The sequence below is a fragment of the Eubalaena glacialis genome, chromosome 14 (assembly GCF_028564815.1).
Source record: "Eubalaena glacialis isolate mEubGla1 chromosome 14, mEubGla1.1.hap2.+ XY, whole genome shotgun sequence".
NCBI classification, from domain to species: Eukaryota; Metazoa; Chordata; class Mammalia; order Artiodactyla; family Balaenidae; genus Eubalaena; species Eubalaena glacialis.
Window position 1 is genome coordinate 47,349,097 of NC_083729.1, and position 19,063 is coordinate 47,368,159.

General features: G+C 33.8%; 1 protein-coding gene across 1 annotated transcript in view; it reads right to left on the reverse strand.

Moving 5' to 3' along the window:
• The window catches only part of CCDC88A (coiled-coil domain containing 88A), a 122,887-nt gene that overhangs the window by 18,370 nt on the left and 85,454 nt on the right, over positions 1 to 19,063 (reverse strand). Inside the window, exons 16-22 of the mRNA XM_061168685.1 lie at positions 18,622 to 18,749; positions 15,739 to 15,877; positions 11,849 to 12,013; positions 8,072 to 8,233; positions 6,689 to 6,966; positions 6,314 to 6,457; positions 3,464 to 3,650 (exon numbers count right to left, since the gene is read on the reverse strand). Of these exons, the coding sequence (XP_061024668.1) occupies positions 3,464 to 3,650; positions 6,314 to 6,457; positions 6,689 to 6,966; positions 8,072 to 8,233; positions 11,849 to 12,013; positions 15,739 to 15,877; positions 18,622 to 18,749 (1,203 nt within the window). The remainder of the gene's footprint in view (positions 1 to 3,463; positions 3,651 to 6,313; positions 6,458 to 6,688; positions 6,967 to 8,071; positions 8,234 to 11,848; positions 12,014 to 15,738; positions 15,878 to 18,621; positions 18,750 to 19,063) is intronic.

Genomic DNA, 19,063 nt, shown 5'->3' on the forward strand with positions numbered 1-19,063 from the left:
GCACACAGTAGGTACTTAATATACCTCATTCTTCCCCCAACCACTGTTTTCAAGAAACCTTAACAGTTTGTGTATAATTTTTATGGCTTGATCCAAGGGAGTCAGGTAACCTAGTATCAATAAATGGGTGGTATTACTACTGATTATTACTAGTAGTTAGACTGCCAGCATGATTGAGCTGCTTCTTCTCTGTAGTCAATAGAAATTAGAAATATGCCTTAGTTAGGCCAGAGGTTTCAGTAGAAGTCAGAGAGCCCAAAGTAGTGATTGTCAAAATTTAGTGTCACTTGTAGAATATATTTTTTAAACGTAGGGGAAAAAAGCAAGAAAAAAAAAAAAAGATAAAGCAGATAGTATAATACTATGAATATCCATAAATAGCCATCTAGATCTAACAACTGCCAATACTGTGCTATACTTGTTTTATTTATCTATATGTTGTTAAATTGAAATGCAACATATGTGGTAGATTCACTACAAAATTGAATGCAGTGCTCCTCCCTGTACCCTCTTGTGCTGTGACTTCTCACTTTTCCTATCAAGAAGTGGAATCTACTTCCCCTCTTCTTGAATTTGGAATGCCTCTGGACAAGGGAAGGAGGCAGAAGTGATGGTGTGATAGTTCCAAGCCTTGGCCTCAAGAGGCTTATGTGCTTCCCCTCAGTCTCTTGGAATCCTATTGGAGGATGAGAGACCACATGGCACAGACAAGTTACACCAGCTGGGGCCACCTTAGACCAGGCAGCTCTCAGGGTACGTGCCAGCTAACTGCAGATACAGGAGCAAGCCCTACCAAGATCAACTGATCTTAGCGCACACATCAATGCAGATTAGCACATCTGCTCAGCTAACCCAGACTCATGAGCAAAAATAAATGTCTACTGTCCCTTACCACTGAGGTTCTATGGTTCTTATACAGCATTACTGCATCAGCAGACAACTGATAAAACATATATACAGGAAAAAGAACAAATTTTAAGTGTATATACAGCCCAATGAATTATCACAAAATGAACTCATGTGTGAAGGAGCACCCAGATCAAGAAACAGCACATTAACTGTATTCCAGAAACACTTGTTGTGCTCTCTTCCAATTACCACCCCTTCCCACAAAGATTAACTACTATACGAACCTCCGACACTATGGATTCATTTTTCCACTCCCTCCAAGTCATGTTATTATATGACTTAGCCCCTAGCCAAGGGTTAGCATTTGACTCAAGTTGGGACAATCAGCCAGGGATAAGGTAGTTAAGGCCCTTTCTGATCTCTCCTGAGAAGTCTTCTAGACCACCAGTGACATGTAGGACCTTTTCAAGACAAATTATGGCTAGCTGTCTCATTCCTTGGATCTCCACGTTAAATTTCTGAGTAGTTTGCTGGTCTGTGACTTGCCACATCCAACATTCCAACCTCAGGCTATCTGAGAGTTGGCCTTTGACAGCCCTCCTGGGTGTGGAACTCTCCTGTTCTCTGCTCAAATCAAGCCAGTCCCCTCCAGTAGCAAAGTGGTTGGTTTTCAAGGCTTGCCCCTTGCCTGAACTACCAGGTATGGAGAAAAGGGAGGAGGGGACTAAGAACGGGAGAAGTCACATGATAAAATGCCTCAAACAACCTCCTACCCAAAGCTGAGTAGTTTTTCTTTAATAAATTCTTCTCAATTTGTTGTATGTCTTTGCTTGAGTTCCAGAGCCCTAAAATGGTTGTTTTTGATAGTTCTGTCCAATTTTATTGTTTCCGGGGAAGTTGATTTTGTCATGTTCCTCTGTAAGTGTATTACCCCAATTATATTTTATTTAAATTTTTATAAATCACAGGCAGAATGAATGTTCTATAATTTCTGAACTCTGTTGGGTAATTAAATATGTATGATTTCAAACAAATTTTTCTATTAGTTTGTGATTTCAGACAAAAAGCTTTCAAGTATTACTTTTCTGATGCAGTCTATTCCTAATTCCATTTAAGGGTTTGCTTAAGTGCTGGTTTCCTAAAAGTTCCAAGAAATTCAGACGTTAAGCTATACTCAAGCTTTAACAATTTAGGGACCAATCATAAAATTTAAGAATTATTTAAGGCTTTCAATATCCTTTTTCTATTTCAAAACTTTTATCGCTTTATCAAATCATCATGGGAAGAGGCATGGAATTATGTTAAGAGTAGAACTGCATACATAAGGCATATGTCACTTCTGTTCAAAACTCTCCCATGGCTCCCCTGTTTTAATCAGAAAAGTGTTTTACAATGGCCTATAAAGGCAACATATCTGGCCCAGGCATATCTCTGAGCTCATCTCCTACTACTCTCCCCCCTTTGCTCATTCCACTCCAGCCACACTAGCTTCCTTGAGTATTCCTCAAACATACCAGTATTCCCCTGGCCTAGGTTCACTGTGTGGGCTGTTTGCCTGGAATGTTCTTTCCCCAGATATCCACATAATAATACATTAATCTTCAAATCTTTGTTCAGGGATGCCTAGTTAAAATTTCAACCTATACTCCCTCATCCACTTTGGGGGTCCTTATCCCCCTTTACCCTACTCCGTTTTTACTTGCACATAACTTATCATCTTGTAACATACCATATGTTGCAGACTAATCTTCAAAATGGTTACAGCAGTATTTCCAGTCCATATGCTCTTCCGGAATCTTGCCATTCACCATCAAGAGGCTGAGTCTATTTCTCTTGCCCTTGAACCTGGATGGGACTTTGACTGCCTCGTGAATAGAATGCAGGGGAAATGATGCTGCATGACTTCTGAGGCTTGATCATTAACATAGAGATGGCTTCTGTCTGGTTCTCACCATGTTGTGAGAAAGCCCAAACCAGTCCATGGGGAGAGATCACGTGAAGAGGAAACTGATGCTTCTAGCCGATAGCCAGCCTCAACCACCAAACATGCACTCAGCCTTTCAATCTTCCAGCTGAGGGCCCAGATGCAAGTGGAGCAGAGACAAACTGGCCCCACTGTCCCTGTCCAAATTCTGACCCACAGAATATGTGAGCATAATAAATGGCTGTTTTATACCACCATGTTTTGGGGTAAATTGTTACACAGCCATATGTAACGAAATACTGAAACACTATATATTTCACTTACTTATTACGTTTATTGTCTACTTCCTTCCACCAGAATATAAGCTCCACAAGGAAAGAGATTTTTACCTTTTTGGTTTACTAATACATGCCAGGTGGTCAGTAAACATTTTTTCATTAAACAGGGTTAATTTTTCAAAGTATCTGAACATATAAGTTTAAACTAATAATAAAAATTGTTGAAATTAATGATGAAGAAGGAAGTTTTTCTGAATGATCTGTGAATTTCAATTATCCCTGACCAATTCTTTTAGAAATACCCCACTAAACATATACTGCTATTATCATTATTATAATATGATTGTTTACTTTTTAGGCAAGTCTTGATACCTAAAGAGAAGGAAACAGCAATTAAACTTATTAAGCTCACCTCACACTGGTTATTTAGCTTGGTGGATGTGATGTCCAGTTGTTGGTATTGTTCCTTTAACTTTGAAAATTCAGCTTCTAATCTTGTTTGTTCCAGTCTGGAACTATTTAGAAGACTTTTCAAGTTTTTATGGTCAGTTTGTAAAACTTCAGTCTCTTTTAAAAGCTGATTATATGTATGATTCAACCTATAATTAGAAATCATGATATAAATAGAGTTAGATTCTCTTAACAGATTTCATTATAATTTACACAGTGTGAAAATGCTGTAAATCACATTCAGACATACTTAAAGAATATAAAAGATTCTCTTGCCAGTGATTACACTCATCAAGAATCAGTTTCTAGTCTGTAAAAACTATACTTTAAAACTTTCAAGTATTAATTCGAAAATATTTAGATTAAAGGACAAAAGAGAAAATAACCAATCCAGTTTTGATTAACCTAGAGGATTCAAAGATTCTACAATTCAACATGAAAAAATAAAGAAAAATCAGATCGAGCAAATTAATCAATCCAGTATGAGACGTGGTAATCTATCAATCTGTTGCCAGATAACTGAGATATACAAACTTCAATCAAAATTTTAGTTATTGAGATTTGTGCAGTTGTGGCGAATTGTTCATATTTATGCAGTCCTCAATTATTCATGATAAATTTTGGATTTTTTGGTAAAAATCACAGTATAGCCTTTTCTGTTCCTTTCCACTATTATACCTTTAGAACAAGGTTCACTGACCTCTAAGAGGGAGATCAGCAAATTCTTTCTTTAAAGGACCAGAGAGTAATAAATACCTTAGGCTTTGTGGGTCACATGCAATCTACAGCATGCTCTTCTTTTTTGTCCCCCACCAGAACGTTTTAAGATGTAAAAATTGTTCTTTGTTTGGGGGTTGTACCAAAACAGGCTGCAGATTGGATGTGGCCTGCTAAGCTAGCTGTAGTTTACTAACCTTCATCTTATTGAAGGAATTAAGATCAGGAACCCACAAAAGGCGGAGGAAGCCAAACAAAATAAACTTTTGCTCAGGATGGTACTTGCTCAGAACATCTAATAACTTAATTCAACTCATTTTCCAAAGAATTTGAGTAAGCTTATAAGAATTATAAATAATACATTTTAAAAAATCATGACTTGGTAAAAAAGTAAAATGGCAAGACCAGAAACATACAATAAACATTCCATTAATAGGTTGAATCCATGTATGAATGCATGCCATGTGTGTAACAGCTGGGCAAACCTCACTGAGGCATATAGACAGCTACATAATGCTTCATGGCAGGAGGGGATATAAAGAGGTAGAATATACCATGTCCTCAATATCATCCCACTGGCAAATACTAAAATAACCTCTTTAAGAGAGTTTTTTTACATTGTCCCTCAAAGCTGAGAACGTTAACACCAAAATGCAATTCAGTGAACATAATTCTAAAGAGACCAAGACAACCTAGTCCACCAACTTTCTTGGTTTGGCATTATCTAAGATTAAAACTTAAGCTATTTAGAGAAATGGATAAACTACTGTTCTTTAGATTAAGTCTTCACAAATATCTTTTATTTGTAAAAGAGCTCTTTCAGGTTTTACTTAAAGCCTTTTCTTCCCTTAGAACACAGGCATGAGTGCATAAAAGCTGGGCAAGAACAGCATTGAGAGACAGAAAATACTCTACTCAGGACCACTCTTCCCTTCCAAGCCTGCATAATCTTCTGGTTCAAGTTCATCATGCTCAATTTCTTCTTATCATTTAGGCTGAGTTCTTTCTGGAGACTCTTCATTAATGTATGCAAAACAGATTTCTGGAAGGTCTACTCAAGTTCACAAACTGTCCCAGTTTGGTGTGAATCCCAACAAGGAAAAAAGGTTAGGTTGAGGATGGGACTTCCAGACTTAACGCATTCCCCAATGTTATGTATGTAATATGTCCTTGTGTCCTGTAACTTGTCACAATTTGGTCTTCTGTTGTTTATACTGTACAAATACATGTTCCTTGATTCTAGCTTGGTGTTGAGCTTGTTAAAGTTCAAATCCATCAGTACAGAATTTCTAGTTGTAAAAATTCCTAAATTAAAAACTACTAAGTATGAAAATGAAAATGGCTCTAGAAGCCTAGGGATTTTTTTAATAAAGGAAAAGAAATAGATGTTTAATTCTAAAAATAGATTGCATTAAATCCATAATAGGACAAATACTCAATGAATGATCCCCACTGAATTTTGTGTGCTGTCTTTCAGCACTTCTGCTACGGCAATGTAAAAGCAGTACAAATGTTTAGGCTGTTTAAATTTTTCAAAGGCTTCTAAAAATTTTTTGAAAAGGTACTCTTATGAAGTAGGCTGATCACCAGTTGACAAGTTATGATTTTCCCAAGGCTTCAAATTAAAAAATAATTGCCCCAGGCAATATGAGACCATTAAAACCTAAGACAGTTAAAACTAAAAGTACAAACAATGAGCTAGAAAATGATAAGGCTGCTCACTTTTAGCACCTTCAAAGACAAGAATCAGGATACCAGACTAGCAGAAAGGGAAAGACAAAAAGAATCAGGTTTAATTACATTCTGTCTCAATAAAGTATGTAAATGCTATCGATATACATCGAAATTTTGTTTTATAATGTGGCTTAAAAACTTAATTAGTTGAATAAATCAAGAGAAACAATGAGAGAAAGTAGAACATCCAGGTTTTCGTCTGAGTCATTCTATAACTAGCTACATGATTTTGTTGGGTAATTTACTTATTGCTCTGGGGTCTTTTTAAAAAATTCTAAGTTATGGATGGTACTACAAAGGGGCAACATACACGTTGGATATAATGAATAATACAAAACTAAAATATATAAATATTTATTACCTATCATTTTCACCACAAAGTTTCTTGTATTCTGCAGCTACAGTTTCATGGTTTTTGTTTTTAAGCAGCATTTTTTCCTGTTCTACTTTCAGTGTTTTTTCCAAATCTTCCAATTGTCCTTTCTGTTTTAGTAACTGATTGTAACTGGAAAAAAAAGTTATGTATTTGGTTTATAATATTTCCTTAGAAAAAAAGAAAACATTTTAGAAATAAAGGAAACAATAGTAATTTATTAATATGTATCACATAAAACATGTAAATTTATATACATTTCCTACATAAATTATCTCAGAGCTGTTTAACATATACAATTTATTATATTACCCAATGAAAATTGGTTTTAAGTTAACAACACAAGAAAAGATAATAAATTACCGATCTTCAAGGTCTTTATGTTCCACCTCAAGATTTTTGTGGGCAGACTTTAGAGTTCCATGTTTAGCAATGAGAGACTCATACTCTGAAGCCTGTCGTTCATGCAGAAGTTCCAGCTTTTCATGATCTTTGATCAGAGAATCATAGAGAGATTTCAGGTCTTCTCGCTCTTTGATTACAGATTCATTTTCATTTTCTAAGGAAGACTGCTGGATTAGGAGTTGTGCATTCTGGTTCATAAGTGAGGTACTTTGGGAATTAAGAGTGGAATTTTCAACCTACAAGAATGCATACTGTATTAGACACAAGAAAAATAGCTTATAATGTTCTATTTTTAAAGTAAAAGACAATGTTAACTTTAGGAAGCACTAAATAAATCACTGCATATATATTCATATTATACTGAGAAAATTTGGATTTTAGCACCCTAAAGAATAAGGTTACCATTTAATTTTGATTTTTGGTAGGTGTTACGATATATATTATGATATACATATCATATATATGTTTTGGGTTGAATTATTTAATTTAATTAATTTATTTATTTTTGGCCGAGCCGCACGGCTTGCGGAATCTTAGTCCCCCGATCAGGGATTGAACCTGGGCCCCCTGCAGTGGAAGCGTGGAGTCCTAACCACTGGACTGCCAGGGAATTCCCAGGGTTAAATTATCTTAAATGAAGGTGATTAGCAACAATTCCATGAAAAAGAACAAAATCTGAAATGCTAGTTTATCATTTTCTAGAAGTTGAGAGTTGATAGAAGTAAACAATTACTTGTGAATATTCAATTGGTAATTTTCTCAAGTCTAAATTAAATTAGTATTTGCTGTATCATTTGGAAAAGAGTTAGAGAAAGAACGACGTTTAGATTCAGAGGGGGAACTTCTTCACTGCTTTTTAAGAGGTTTCAGAGAGTTGCACTTTCCCCCACTTGACTGTTCTATTTGAAAAGACACTGGTAGTGTTAAGTGCAAGATGGATCATTTGAATTAAGGATAAGTCCAAAGACAAAATTCTCATGCTGTGTTGTTTTCCAGTAACTTAACTAATAGATATGCTGCAATCATACTCTAAAACAAGGGTTTCTACCTGATTGATTATTAGCAGCTTGATGAAACGGGTAAAAGGCCATAAAGTCAATATAAATAAAATTATCTTTATTTGATGAGTAAATTTATTACTTAATTTAGAGGCGCTGACATTTAAAAAATGCTGATATCTGAAAATTTGGCAAAGCACATACAGAAATACTTTATCTTCAACTAATTGTTAAATTCTCTCACTAGGAAACAATGTTACCATGTCTAGTCATCCTTATTTTAATAGCATAATAGCATAATTCAAGAGTTTTGTTGCATATCCCGATAATTTTACATTACAACCTGAAGCTTGGCATTCTGTGTTTGAAGAGTGGTATTCTGCTCCTGTAATGATACTGTCTGCCTCTGAAGTGCAAGAATCTGAGCCTGCAAATTATTGTTCTGTGTCTCAAGTTGCTTCAGTTGAGTTTTCAATGCTTGCTTCTCTGCTTGCAGTGTAGCATTCTGAATAAAGAAAACACATATTAAAAGAAAAGCAGCATCAAACATATTTCTGTTTAACAAATACTAGAATGTTATACAAGTGTTTATTACCATTATAATCCAAAAAAATCTCAACAATCTTAAAAGAGAAAAAGACAAAACATTTCCCCTCTATCCCAAATTGTAAAAAGATATTTAATCTAAGGAAAAGAAAGCAATACTAAAACCTTAATATACTATTGTGTCTGTGCTCTGCCTGCTTTATAATGTCCAACAAATAACATATTCCATTATACATATATTTATTAACACAAAAAACTAGAATGGGATTGTCAGTTCAATGGTTTTTATGCTGTTCAAAAGTGCCCAGAGTGCATGGGGCTATGTCTAGCCAATGGAGTGTACCTTTTCAAATTGCCCAAAGGCAAATATATATATATATATATACACACACACACATACAGATGTGCGCACATGCACGCACATGCGCGCGCGCACACACACACACGCACACACACACACACACACGTGGTGGTCCCAGGGGTAGCAGCAAAACTAAGTATTTTATAAACACAAATATTTGGAAGAGAAGCAGGAACAATCTAAGCCATCTGTTTAAAAAATTTAGTCCATAATAGACCTAACAGATGTTACGTATTTTCTTTAGTGTTTTTTTTCATGGCATAAAACACTCACTAAAACTCTATTTCATCTATAGGACTTCTGGAGCAAATCCAAACAAAACATACTATTTTCAATTTTTCTAATACATATGGCCATATTTCAATTTTATAGTTAAACAGCTGAATTACTATGTAAATCATTATATTTAATGTGATAGATAATAAAACGTTTGTTATGAATATTACATTTTCAAGATTATTTCTAAATAAAAATTCACTTAAAAATTAGCATCAAAAAGTATAAACAAAGAATCCTTTAGAAAACCAAAACAAAACTTTAATGTACAAGGCCAGAATCTGTACAATTGCAACATGCAGAAAAAGTTACAACTGAATCACAACAGATCACTTTTATCATATCTACCTTATGGGACAAAGACAACATTCACTTTATAGGCTTTCAAGTTATATATACTACGTATCACTGCATAAAAGGCAAGTCATGATTTGACCCATATATTATACCATAAAATCAAAGCTGAGGAAGAAAAATGCTTTAAAAATGGGTGTTGATATTGTACTTGTGTTTTGTTCATTTGATCACATACAAAGGATGAAAATAAAATTTACACTGGAAAATAATATGGAATAATGATGTACTTGTATACCATTTTGATACACCAAAGAGGTGAACCATTTTTCACCTACACATGTTAACTACTATTATAGGTCAGCTCTTTAGAAACCAAAATGTACAAACTCTAATGATAAGTCTGGGTATTCCCTAAGAATAAGAAAAATTCCTACAGTCTATAATGAATAGAAGAGATAACTGAGAGTAGATAAGATATCTCAGAACAGGAAAAAGTTTACAATGGAAAAGTATGAAGTTAACAATATATGTACTAGCAAATGCACAAAAATTACCAGTCTAACATAGGGTAGCCATCTTTATAAACCCATCATCTAAAATGGCTAAACTATGACAACCAAGTAAATTTTTCCCCCAATGGAAATTTATAGAGGAAGTCAATGGAAAAAGAGATTTATCTCATACAACATTACACACCAAATTTTCTGAAACGTAATGATTAATCCAAGTGATTGATCTATACATATATATCACTGAATAATGAAACACAGGTATTCATATATGGCTGATATATACATAAAAAAGATATAAAATAGCTCGCTAATAATATAAAACATACAAAATATTTTCTCCTATCACTTCAATAAAAATTAAAAGGCTGGTAATATCCAATGTTAATCTGAAAAAATAGGTATTCTGTTAGTGGGATTGAAAATTGATATTTCTGAAAAGCTCATACGATTGTATCAATTAAAATTAAAAAGCAGAAACTAACACAGCATTGTAAAGCAATTATACTCCAATAAAGATGTTAAAAAAAAATTAAACACACACACGTACACACCGAAATATGTATATATATATATGCTCTTTGTCCTATCAATTCTACTGACAGGAATTTATTACCCTATGAACATGTTATATATGGATTTTCACTGCAGCAAAATCTGAAAATAACTTAAATGTCCACTGATGTGGGATTTATTTAAATTATGGTAACATGCACACAATGGAATAATACAATACACAGTTATTAAATAAAATGATATAGCTCTGTATCTGCTAAAATAGATCTCTAAGATAACATAATTGAAAAATGGAAATAAGATCCCACAAGTGTAAATCTGTAAAAGAAATATACGTCTATAAACAGATAAATCACAAACATTTTTCTGGGAAGAAAAAACCGTTTTCAGTGATTATTTTTGGATGAGAAAGTAGAAATCAATAGTGAAGGAGATTAATTTTTGACTTCACGGCTTAAAGTTTTCAATTAATATTAAACTACAAAACAATGAAAACCATAACTATTTTACTTGTTAGCATGTTAAGTTCTTTAAGCTCATTTATCTTTGAAGGATAAATGGTTGTTGAATTTGATTATTTTCTACTGTCAAATATTTAGTAAACTCATTTAGTGAATATTTATTAAGTATCTGCTATCTACCTAGCGTTGTTTTACATACTGAAGGCACAGTGATGTAAAAGAAGGACAAGCTACCTGCGTTCAAGGAGGTTTTTTATAGTAGTCAAACAATAAATCAATGAATAAAAGAATTTCACCGGTAAAAAGTTCTATAAAGAAACTAAACAAGGCAGTGATGTGACAGTAAATGGTTTAAGTTGGGGATAGCTACTTTACTGGGGGAAGGGGTCAGGGAAAACCTCTTGTAGAAGATATGTGTTATGAGACCTGAATGCTAACAGAAGCCAGTCACATGTTCCAGGTAGGGCAATCAAACAGAAAAGCCCTGAGATAGGAACAAACGGAAAAGGCCAATATGACTACAATTAATTTACTTATTATGTGCCAGTCACTGTTCCATGTTTTCCACATATTAACAGATAATAATAATATTATCCCCTGATTAATAAAAATGGTTGGTGGAAGAATAATATGGTATAAGGTCAGAGATACAGGCAGGGCAATATCAAAAAGGATCTTACAGATGCAGTAAAGAATATGGATTTTATTATAAATGAAATGGGAAGCCATTGAAGATTTTATGTAGGAAAATGACATGACCTGGATTATGTTTTAAAAATAACTCTAGGTTACTACATTGAGAATGGGTTAGTTTGGGAGTGAAAGGGGCAGGCCAGTTAGGAGGATACTCTAATAGTCCAGATGAGAGATAATGGTACCTTAGACTAGAGTGGTAGCAGCAGAGATGAAGAGAAGTAGATGAGTTTGGGTTATATTTACAAGACAGAGTTGACAAAGCTTGCTGATGGACTTACATGAGGGTGACGAAGAAAAGAATATTAAATTATTAGTTTTTCTGTGTGTTTTTAATATTAAAAAATAAACCAGTCAAGAAAGTATAAAATGAACAAAGATACAAATTAGATAAATTTTCTGAGTTATATATTCAATGATCCTTTTCTTCTAGAAAACCTTATTCCTACTAAACTACTTACATTTCTTTCAACTTCAATTAATCTGTCTTTAACTTTCAGAAGCTCTCTGGTTGTTTCTTGACTTTCTCGCTCCCATTTGTTATCTTCACCGGAAATTGGAGGAGAGCTCTGTACCATCCTTTCCTCATCTTGTCTCTGCTTGAGAGCTTCATAATTCTTTTTCACCTAAAATTTTATTTAAAATATTTTTAAAAATTGAAGTATAGTTGATTTATAATATTGTTTTAGTTTATTTAAAATATTTTAATGGGGAGAAAACATACCACCAAGGTTATAATATTTATCATAATTAGTTTGACTCCACAATGGTCTGGTGAATGTGAGAGACAGTTCATTTAAAAATATGATAAGTAATATATATGATTATAATTATTATTATGATCACAATTTATGTTTTGTAAAATTCAAATCCTTTCCTGTAGAAATATTAAATATACTCTGCTTATATGCCATGTTCCTACAATATATTTTGTAATTTCAGATCCTACTGTTTATGATGAAAATATCACTGAAGGATAGATTAACTGGATATAGACATGCTGCTAAATACTAACAATTGTTTTTAGAGCTATTTATAGCTGATTTAGAGATTTCAGAGATTCCCATATCAGGAACAAATAAAGACTTGACACATATTAATTCCCCTTAAAAAGATACCTAAAGTTGAAGAAGTATCTATATATGTCTGGCCTTTTAAGAAGGATTTTGTTGCTCAGAATGACCTATGTTAATAAATAAATGACTTCTTTATTCAGATACTGACCCACATAAAATTTCTGTAATTCATTTTTATGAAGAGTGAGCAATCCAAGGATATATCTTATCTAGGGTTTTCTGGTTTTCTGGTATAACCAAATCCTACTTTAAGAGAGCAAAATCAAAACTAAAAACTTGGGGACTTCCCTGGTGGTGCAGTGGTTAAGAATCCACCTGCCAATGCAGGGGACATGGGTTCGAGCCCTGATCCAGAAAGATCCCACAAGCCGTGGAGCAACTAAACCTGTGTGCCACAAATACTGAAGCCTGCAGGCTCTAGGGGCCGTGTGCTGCAACTACTGAAGCCCACGTGCCTCGAGCCCATGCTCCGCAACCAGAAGCCACCACAATGAGAAGCCCATGCACCGCAACGAAGACTAGCCCCCGCTCGCCGCAACTAGAGAAAGCCTACACGCAGCAACGAAGACCCAATGCAGCCAAAAAAAAAAAAAATTAAAAAAAACAAAAAAACTAACAACTTGGTAATCATCTAAAATTAACTATTAACTTAATTACTCTCTTCAATTTAAATTGATGATTATTATACTTATCCTGAATTACTAGTTTATCCTAGGAAATGATTATCATAAATTTCTAAATTAACCCCAAACTTTCTATTGAGACAAGGATATAAATGTTTAAAATAATTCAATGTCTGATGCAACCTTAAGAAGGCTTATGGCTCAAACTTTGCTACTACTACTGAGTTAGAAAATAATGATGTGAGACTAAAGAAAAAAAGATGCCAAGATAGAATGTAATTTAAATCTTGGCAAGTGACCTAACAGGTGTTCTGGGATCCTGATTTTCCACTTTTTTTTTTTTTAATACTTTCAACACCCTAATAACATGGATGGATGGCATCATTTCCAGTCTCCTATTTTACATTAATTTCCCCCAGGATCTTTCTTCTAGGTTTATAAGAGCTAAAGACATATGTCATTATTAAGAAGGGGACCTGAGAAAAAAACTCAAAACTTCTCATTTTTAGCCCATTGTTCTTACAACTAAGTTTCAAGAATGGTTCCTTTACCTTATCTATCATTAATCAGAATCTCTAACTTATGTTCATATAGAAAATGACATATTTTCCATCAAGGTTTCTCAAGAGGCAGCATATAGGTGCCTTTTTATCTAATTTATTACTCTTTGCCTTTTAATTGCGGATGTTTAGACTGTTTATATTTAATGTGATTACTGACATGGTTTGGTTTGAAACTGCTATCTTGTTACTTGTTTTCCATTTGTCCAACCTGTACCTTGTTCTCCCTTTTTTCTTTTTCTGCCTTCATTTGGATTTTTTGATTCTAATTTTATCTCCTGTGCTGGCATTTTAGTTATACCACTTTGTCATGCTATTTTAGCAGTTATTTTATGCCTATTACTCATATTTAGCTTTCATAGTCTATGTTCAAGTGATACACCTCTTCACGTATAGTATTAAAAATTAGAACAGTATAATTCCAGTTGAATACATGTTTATGGCAGGAAGCTAGTCCAATAATAGTCCAATTATGCCAAAATGGCTGGAACTGGAAGATAATGATGGAATTCTAAATCTCTACCTTTTAGACTTGAAATACATCTTATACTAACCCATCCTCAAACCCATTTATTTTCTGGCTTAGTAGCTTCATGAAATTGACTTTATTTGCAATGTAGTGATATTGCTTAACAGGGCAAAAAATTCAGAAAATAAAGCAGATTAATGGCATCTGGCACCAAGTTTTATTTTATTTTTTTGGACAACCCTTTATGTTATCTAAACAAAGTTCCAGAATTTCTTCTGTAACAAAATATGTTTCATGTTAATGTCTGAGACAAACACCAGCAATGATGGTACTGGCAAACGAGGAACAAATCCTTTTCCCCTTCCTGCATGAGAAATTCATCTTTGGGTAACTGTTTCTCTGGAAACCTGATAAAATTGGAATGTTCTATGTTACCAGGCAAGACTGCTTATGGGAAAAATGATCTCTGATTGCTAAATTGTATTTGTAATTAAGATAACTATAAATATCTAATAGGCAGCTACACCTTTGAACTTCTCTGAGTGCAGCAACTCTTAAATATTAAGCCTGTGAAGATCTTAAATCCATGCCTTGGAGTTGTTGCAAGAGATGATGACTGCTGTGAAGCATGAAGTCTCAAAGCCAGGGCAGCTCCCGCACACAACCAACAGTCATCTGGTGAGAAGATGACTCTCAGACAATTATGTGAAGAGGGACACCTGATAGTGCCCTACCATCAGCTTATATTTCCTATAGTGTTCTGAATCATATGGTTCTAAATGTGGCCTATAGTAAACTTGCTGGTCTGAGTGTTTGGTTGACTGTAAAACCATTCCACGTATGACTACAGAGCTGATAAAAGGGAGAATAAGGCAGAACACGACTCTACCAATCTACCATACACTAACCCTATGGAAAGGGCAAGCCCCTTCAATTTCAGTTTATTCAGGTGGGGAAAATAGTAGCCCCTGCCTCACATACTTCACTGAGTAATTCCAAATATCACAAGAAAACAAATTTAGAAAAGACCTCAAATTTTTGAGATCAAGTGCTTTCTTATACCACACATACTATTTCCATCTACTTGCTATCCTCACACCCATATCTTTGTCTATCAAACTTTTACCTGGATTCTCAATAGGAAAAGAGTGCCCGTGAAGTGTCAGAATCACACTGAGAGTTCTTCCCGATGAAATAAGCCTGCCTCTTCCCCATCCCACTCTCACAATTCTGATATGTCCCTTACTGCATGAGGGACATTCATAGATGAAATAGGATTGAATAAATTATAGTGTATAGACAAAATAGTTTGTTACAAACTACACGACAAAGATCTGTTTAAGAATATTCTAAAATTTAAGAAAAAGGAAGAATAGACAAAATGTTAATAAAATTATGTTTCATTTTTATTTTCTACTTTACACTTTTCTGTCCAAATATTTGACAGTTAGGGAGTTCCCTGGTGGTCCAGTGGATAGGACTCGGTGCTTTCACTGCCAGGGCCTGGGTTCAATCCAGGATCAATCCCTGGTCAGAGAACTAAGATCCTGCAAGCCGTGCAGTGGGGCCAAAAAAGAAAAAAAAAAAGACAATTAAAATTCTTTCCAAGGAAGTCACACTTACTGTTTTAAGTTCTTGGCGCAACTGCTGGTTATAATTTGTGGACTCTTCTAATCGAGCTTCTAATGCAGCGATTTTTTCTTCTTTTATTTCAAGAGACTTCTTTAGAGTGGATTCTAATTTTGATTCCAAAAGTTTGTATCTATTATCCAAGTATAAAAATAATATAGTTCATTATTGGAGGTCAGAAAATTATTTTTAAAGATAATTTATGACCACAGATACTGATATTATAAATAGACTTTATAAAATAGCCTTTCTAAAAAAGAAGCAAATTAAATTATCCTGCTCTTACTGCCCACTCCCCCTTTTAAACTATTCCTGGTAATGAAAAAACAAAAAATCACTGAGTAAATCAGTAAATCACAGCTCCAAATTACATTTTAGGCTGTCAAAAGCAAAAATTAGTACTCAAAAAAGGCATCTGGAAGATCTGAGTCTCAAAATATTCCTTTCAGTTTTATAAGAATAGAATCTATACAAAGAGTAAGTGGATGGATTTATCAGATTATTAAGCATTTGTCTATGATATTAATATGTAATGTATTTATACAAGTACATATGAATAGTTGACTTAAAGCTCACTGAAGACTTTACATTCAAGGCATAGAGTACTTGCAGAATACTAAAAAAAAAAAAAGGAATGATATGTTAAGACACAAGATACTGGTGACAGAACAGGAAGAGGAAGATAGATCTGAGTGTCAAAATTTTAGTTATCTTTTTGAATGGTGGGTTCATGAATATTTATATTATTCATAAGATTTTTTTTTTTTTTTTTACAAAAAAGGACAGTTCATGAACACACTTTGAGAGTGAACCACAGACTAGGAATTACGGATTAATCTATTTCTACACCTAAGAACCTCAATGACTAAACCAAATAAAAACCTAAAGTACAAATATGAGAAATTTTTATCATACTCTGCCTCTTACTGTAATAAATTTGTGTGTATATATTTTCTGCTCAGCCAGATTTTAAGTTCATTGAGAAAAGAGAACAAATCTCACTCATTTTGGTATTGGCTTGAGTCAACAAACAATTTTAAAGCATGTAATGAGTGTGACTTTGGATATATTAAATTTGTGATGCCTGAGTTCTGGACTGTCCAGATAGAGATGTCCAGTAAGCAGAGAATAATATGGGTATTAGCTGAGATGATGGACAGGAATGCTCATGGAATGGATAAGAGGCTTAACAACATAACCCTAGGAAACCATATTGAAAGAGAAGGCACAGGAAAAAAGAGCTGTTAAAAGAGAAAGACAAGAGTGATCACATTGCACTCTGTTTGCAATTCCACCACTAAATTTACTTTGTTGCACTCTATCTATTTATACATTCAATTCCACAATTAGACTGTATATTCCTTGATGGCAAGAATAAATATCTTAATAATAATTGTATTTTCAAAGGGGGTCAGAGGGAACGACATCAACTGAAAGATGAAAAGGTTAGACTAACAAAAGAATTAGGGATACCATCTGAGATTAGAGGTAAAGACAGATGCAGATACACATAATTCCAAGATGAAGGGGATGGAATGTTAAGGGAATTTATGTCTGTGAACTCTAATTTTCTTTGTGATGTTAAGGTTAACTTACTTGCTGAGAAAGAAGCAGGTTTAGTGGCTTAAGACACTTCGTTTCCTGATCCCCCCGATACGATCATAGTTATTAACTGCTCTCAATTCCCTTTCCTAAAAGTTTTATTTCAATATACATACCCTTATCTCCATATCTAATGCTTTCATTATAAATGAAAATGTGTGGATTAATGAATACACTTACATCTTGCCTAGACTATTACAATAGCTTCCTAAATGGTCTCTGTACCTTCAAATTTGTCCCTTTTCTAATCCATGTATAATGGCACTCAGGACTGCTCAAGACACCTTTGTGCTTTATTTGCATGGAATGCCCTTCCCCATTTCCACCTTGCAAATTTCTGTCATTCTTCAAGATCCAGCTGAAACATTATTATTTATTTGATGCCTGATAATCAGCAGATAATAAAAGCTTAATTAACATTGATTAATTGTATGAAGTAAGGTTTGGGAAGAGATACCACAGTGTAAAGGGCCCCTCAAAAGCTGGGTTTATAAATTTAAAACAGGGTCAGTTAAGGCAGATGCATGGTTTACTGTACTTTTTGCTCTACATTTAAAATGTCTTACACATGACAGGTAGAAAATCTGTCTGAATAAAGCAGAGATGCATATTCAGTATCTATATTAAAAGATAGTCAACTAAATTGTCCCTTAACGATGTGTTTAACTCAAAAAATATTTTCTCACGAAATACCTATATAGTAATTAATTCAATTAAGATTGCTTGAATTGATTGCTAGAATAAATGCTTCAAATTACTTCTATTTGTTATTATAGAACTAACTTTTAAAAGTATCAATCTATTCTATTAACTTTGAATATTCTCAAAATTACATAAATAAATCCCATAAAATCAGCATTAATTTTTCCTAAATACATTTAATATAAAATATACTTACTAGAACAGTAATAATGGGTAGACAACAAAAATACAAATTACATAGTTACAAAAATTCCAATGAATTAAAATCTAGTGTACAAAAAACAATATTCTTAACAATACACACTTCTGTTCTAGCTGGAATCATGTGGCCAACTAGATGCCAAATAGTAGACTACTTGAAAACCCAGTTAACTGATAGACTATATTTACCATGGTAAATTCTCTTTAAACCTGTTCAACATTCTCAAATTAAAGTATATAATTTTTTATTCTGTTTGTCAAGCCTTAGTTTTTCACATTATTTTCAACCTTAATTGCTTCTCAGTCTCAAAATTAATGTTTGAAAAACAAAAAAATTATTTCCACTGTTTCTCAGATAGACTTAGTACTCACCTGTCATCAGTACTCTGCTCATCATGTAAGAGTCGCTCTTTATTTAACCCTATCTTCTCAAGCTCATGAGTTAATTTTTCAAGATCATTATTCATTTGTTGAGTCTTCAGTTTTTCACTCACCAAATCCTTATTTTAAAAGTAATGCAAAACTCACATGAGTGTTATGAACATAAACATCCAAGAAATTCAGCCAAGATTCCAACTACCACCATCCAGGAATACATACAATTTAAACCAGGAAAGACAGAAATGCTGTTGCTGAGCTTTTCCTTCATCAATAAAAAATAGTTAGGCAACAAAATTATCACCTAGTTCAAAGAGTATTGTTTTCCTTCTTTTATTTTGCTAATAGTTCGTTTTAACTTTTTAGTGTTTAAAAACTAAAAGGAGAAACTTGTACTTGTGATTACACACCTTAGGCTTGAAAACTGTGGGGAAAA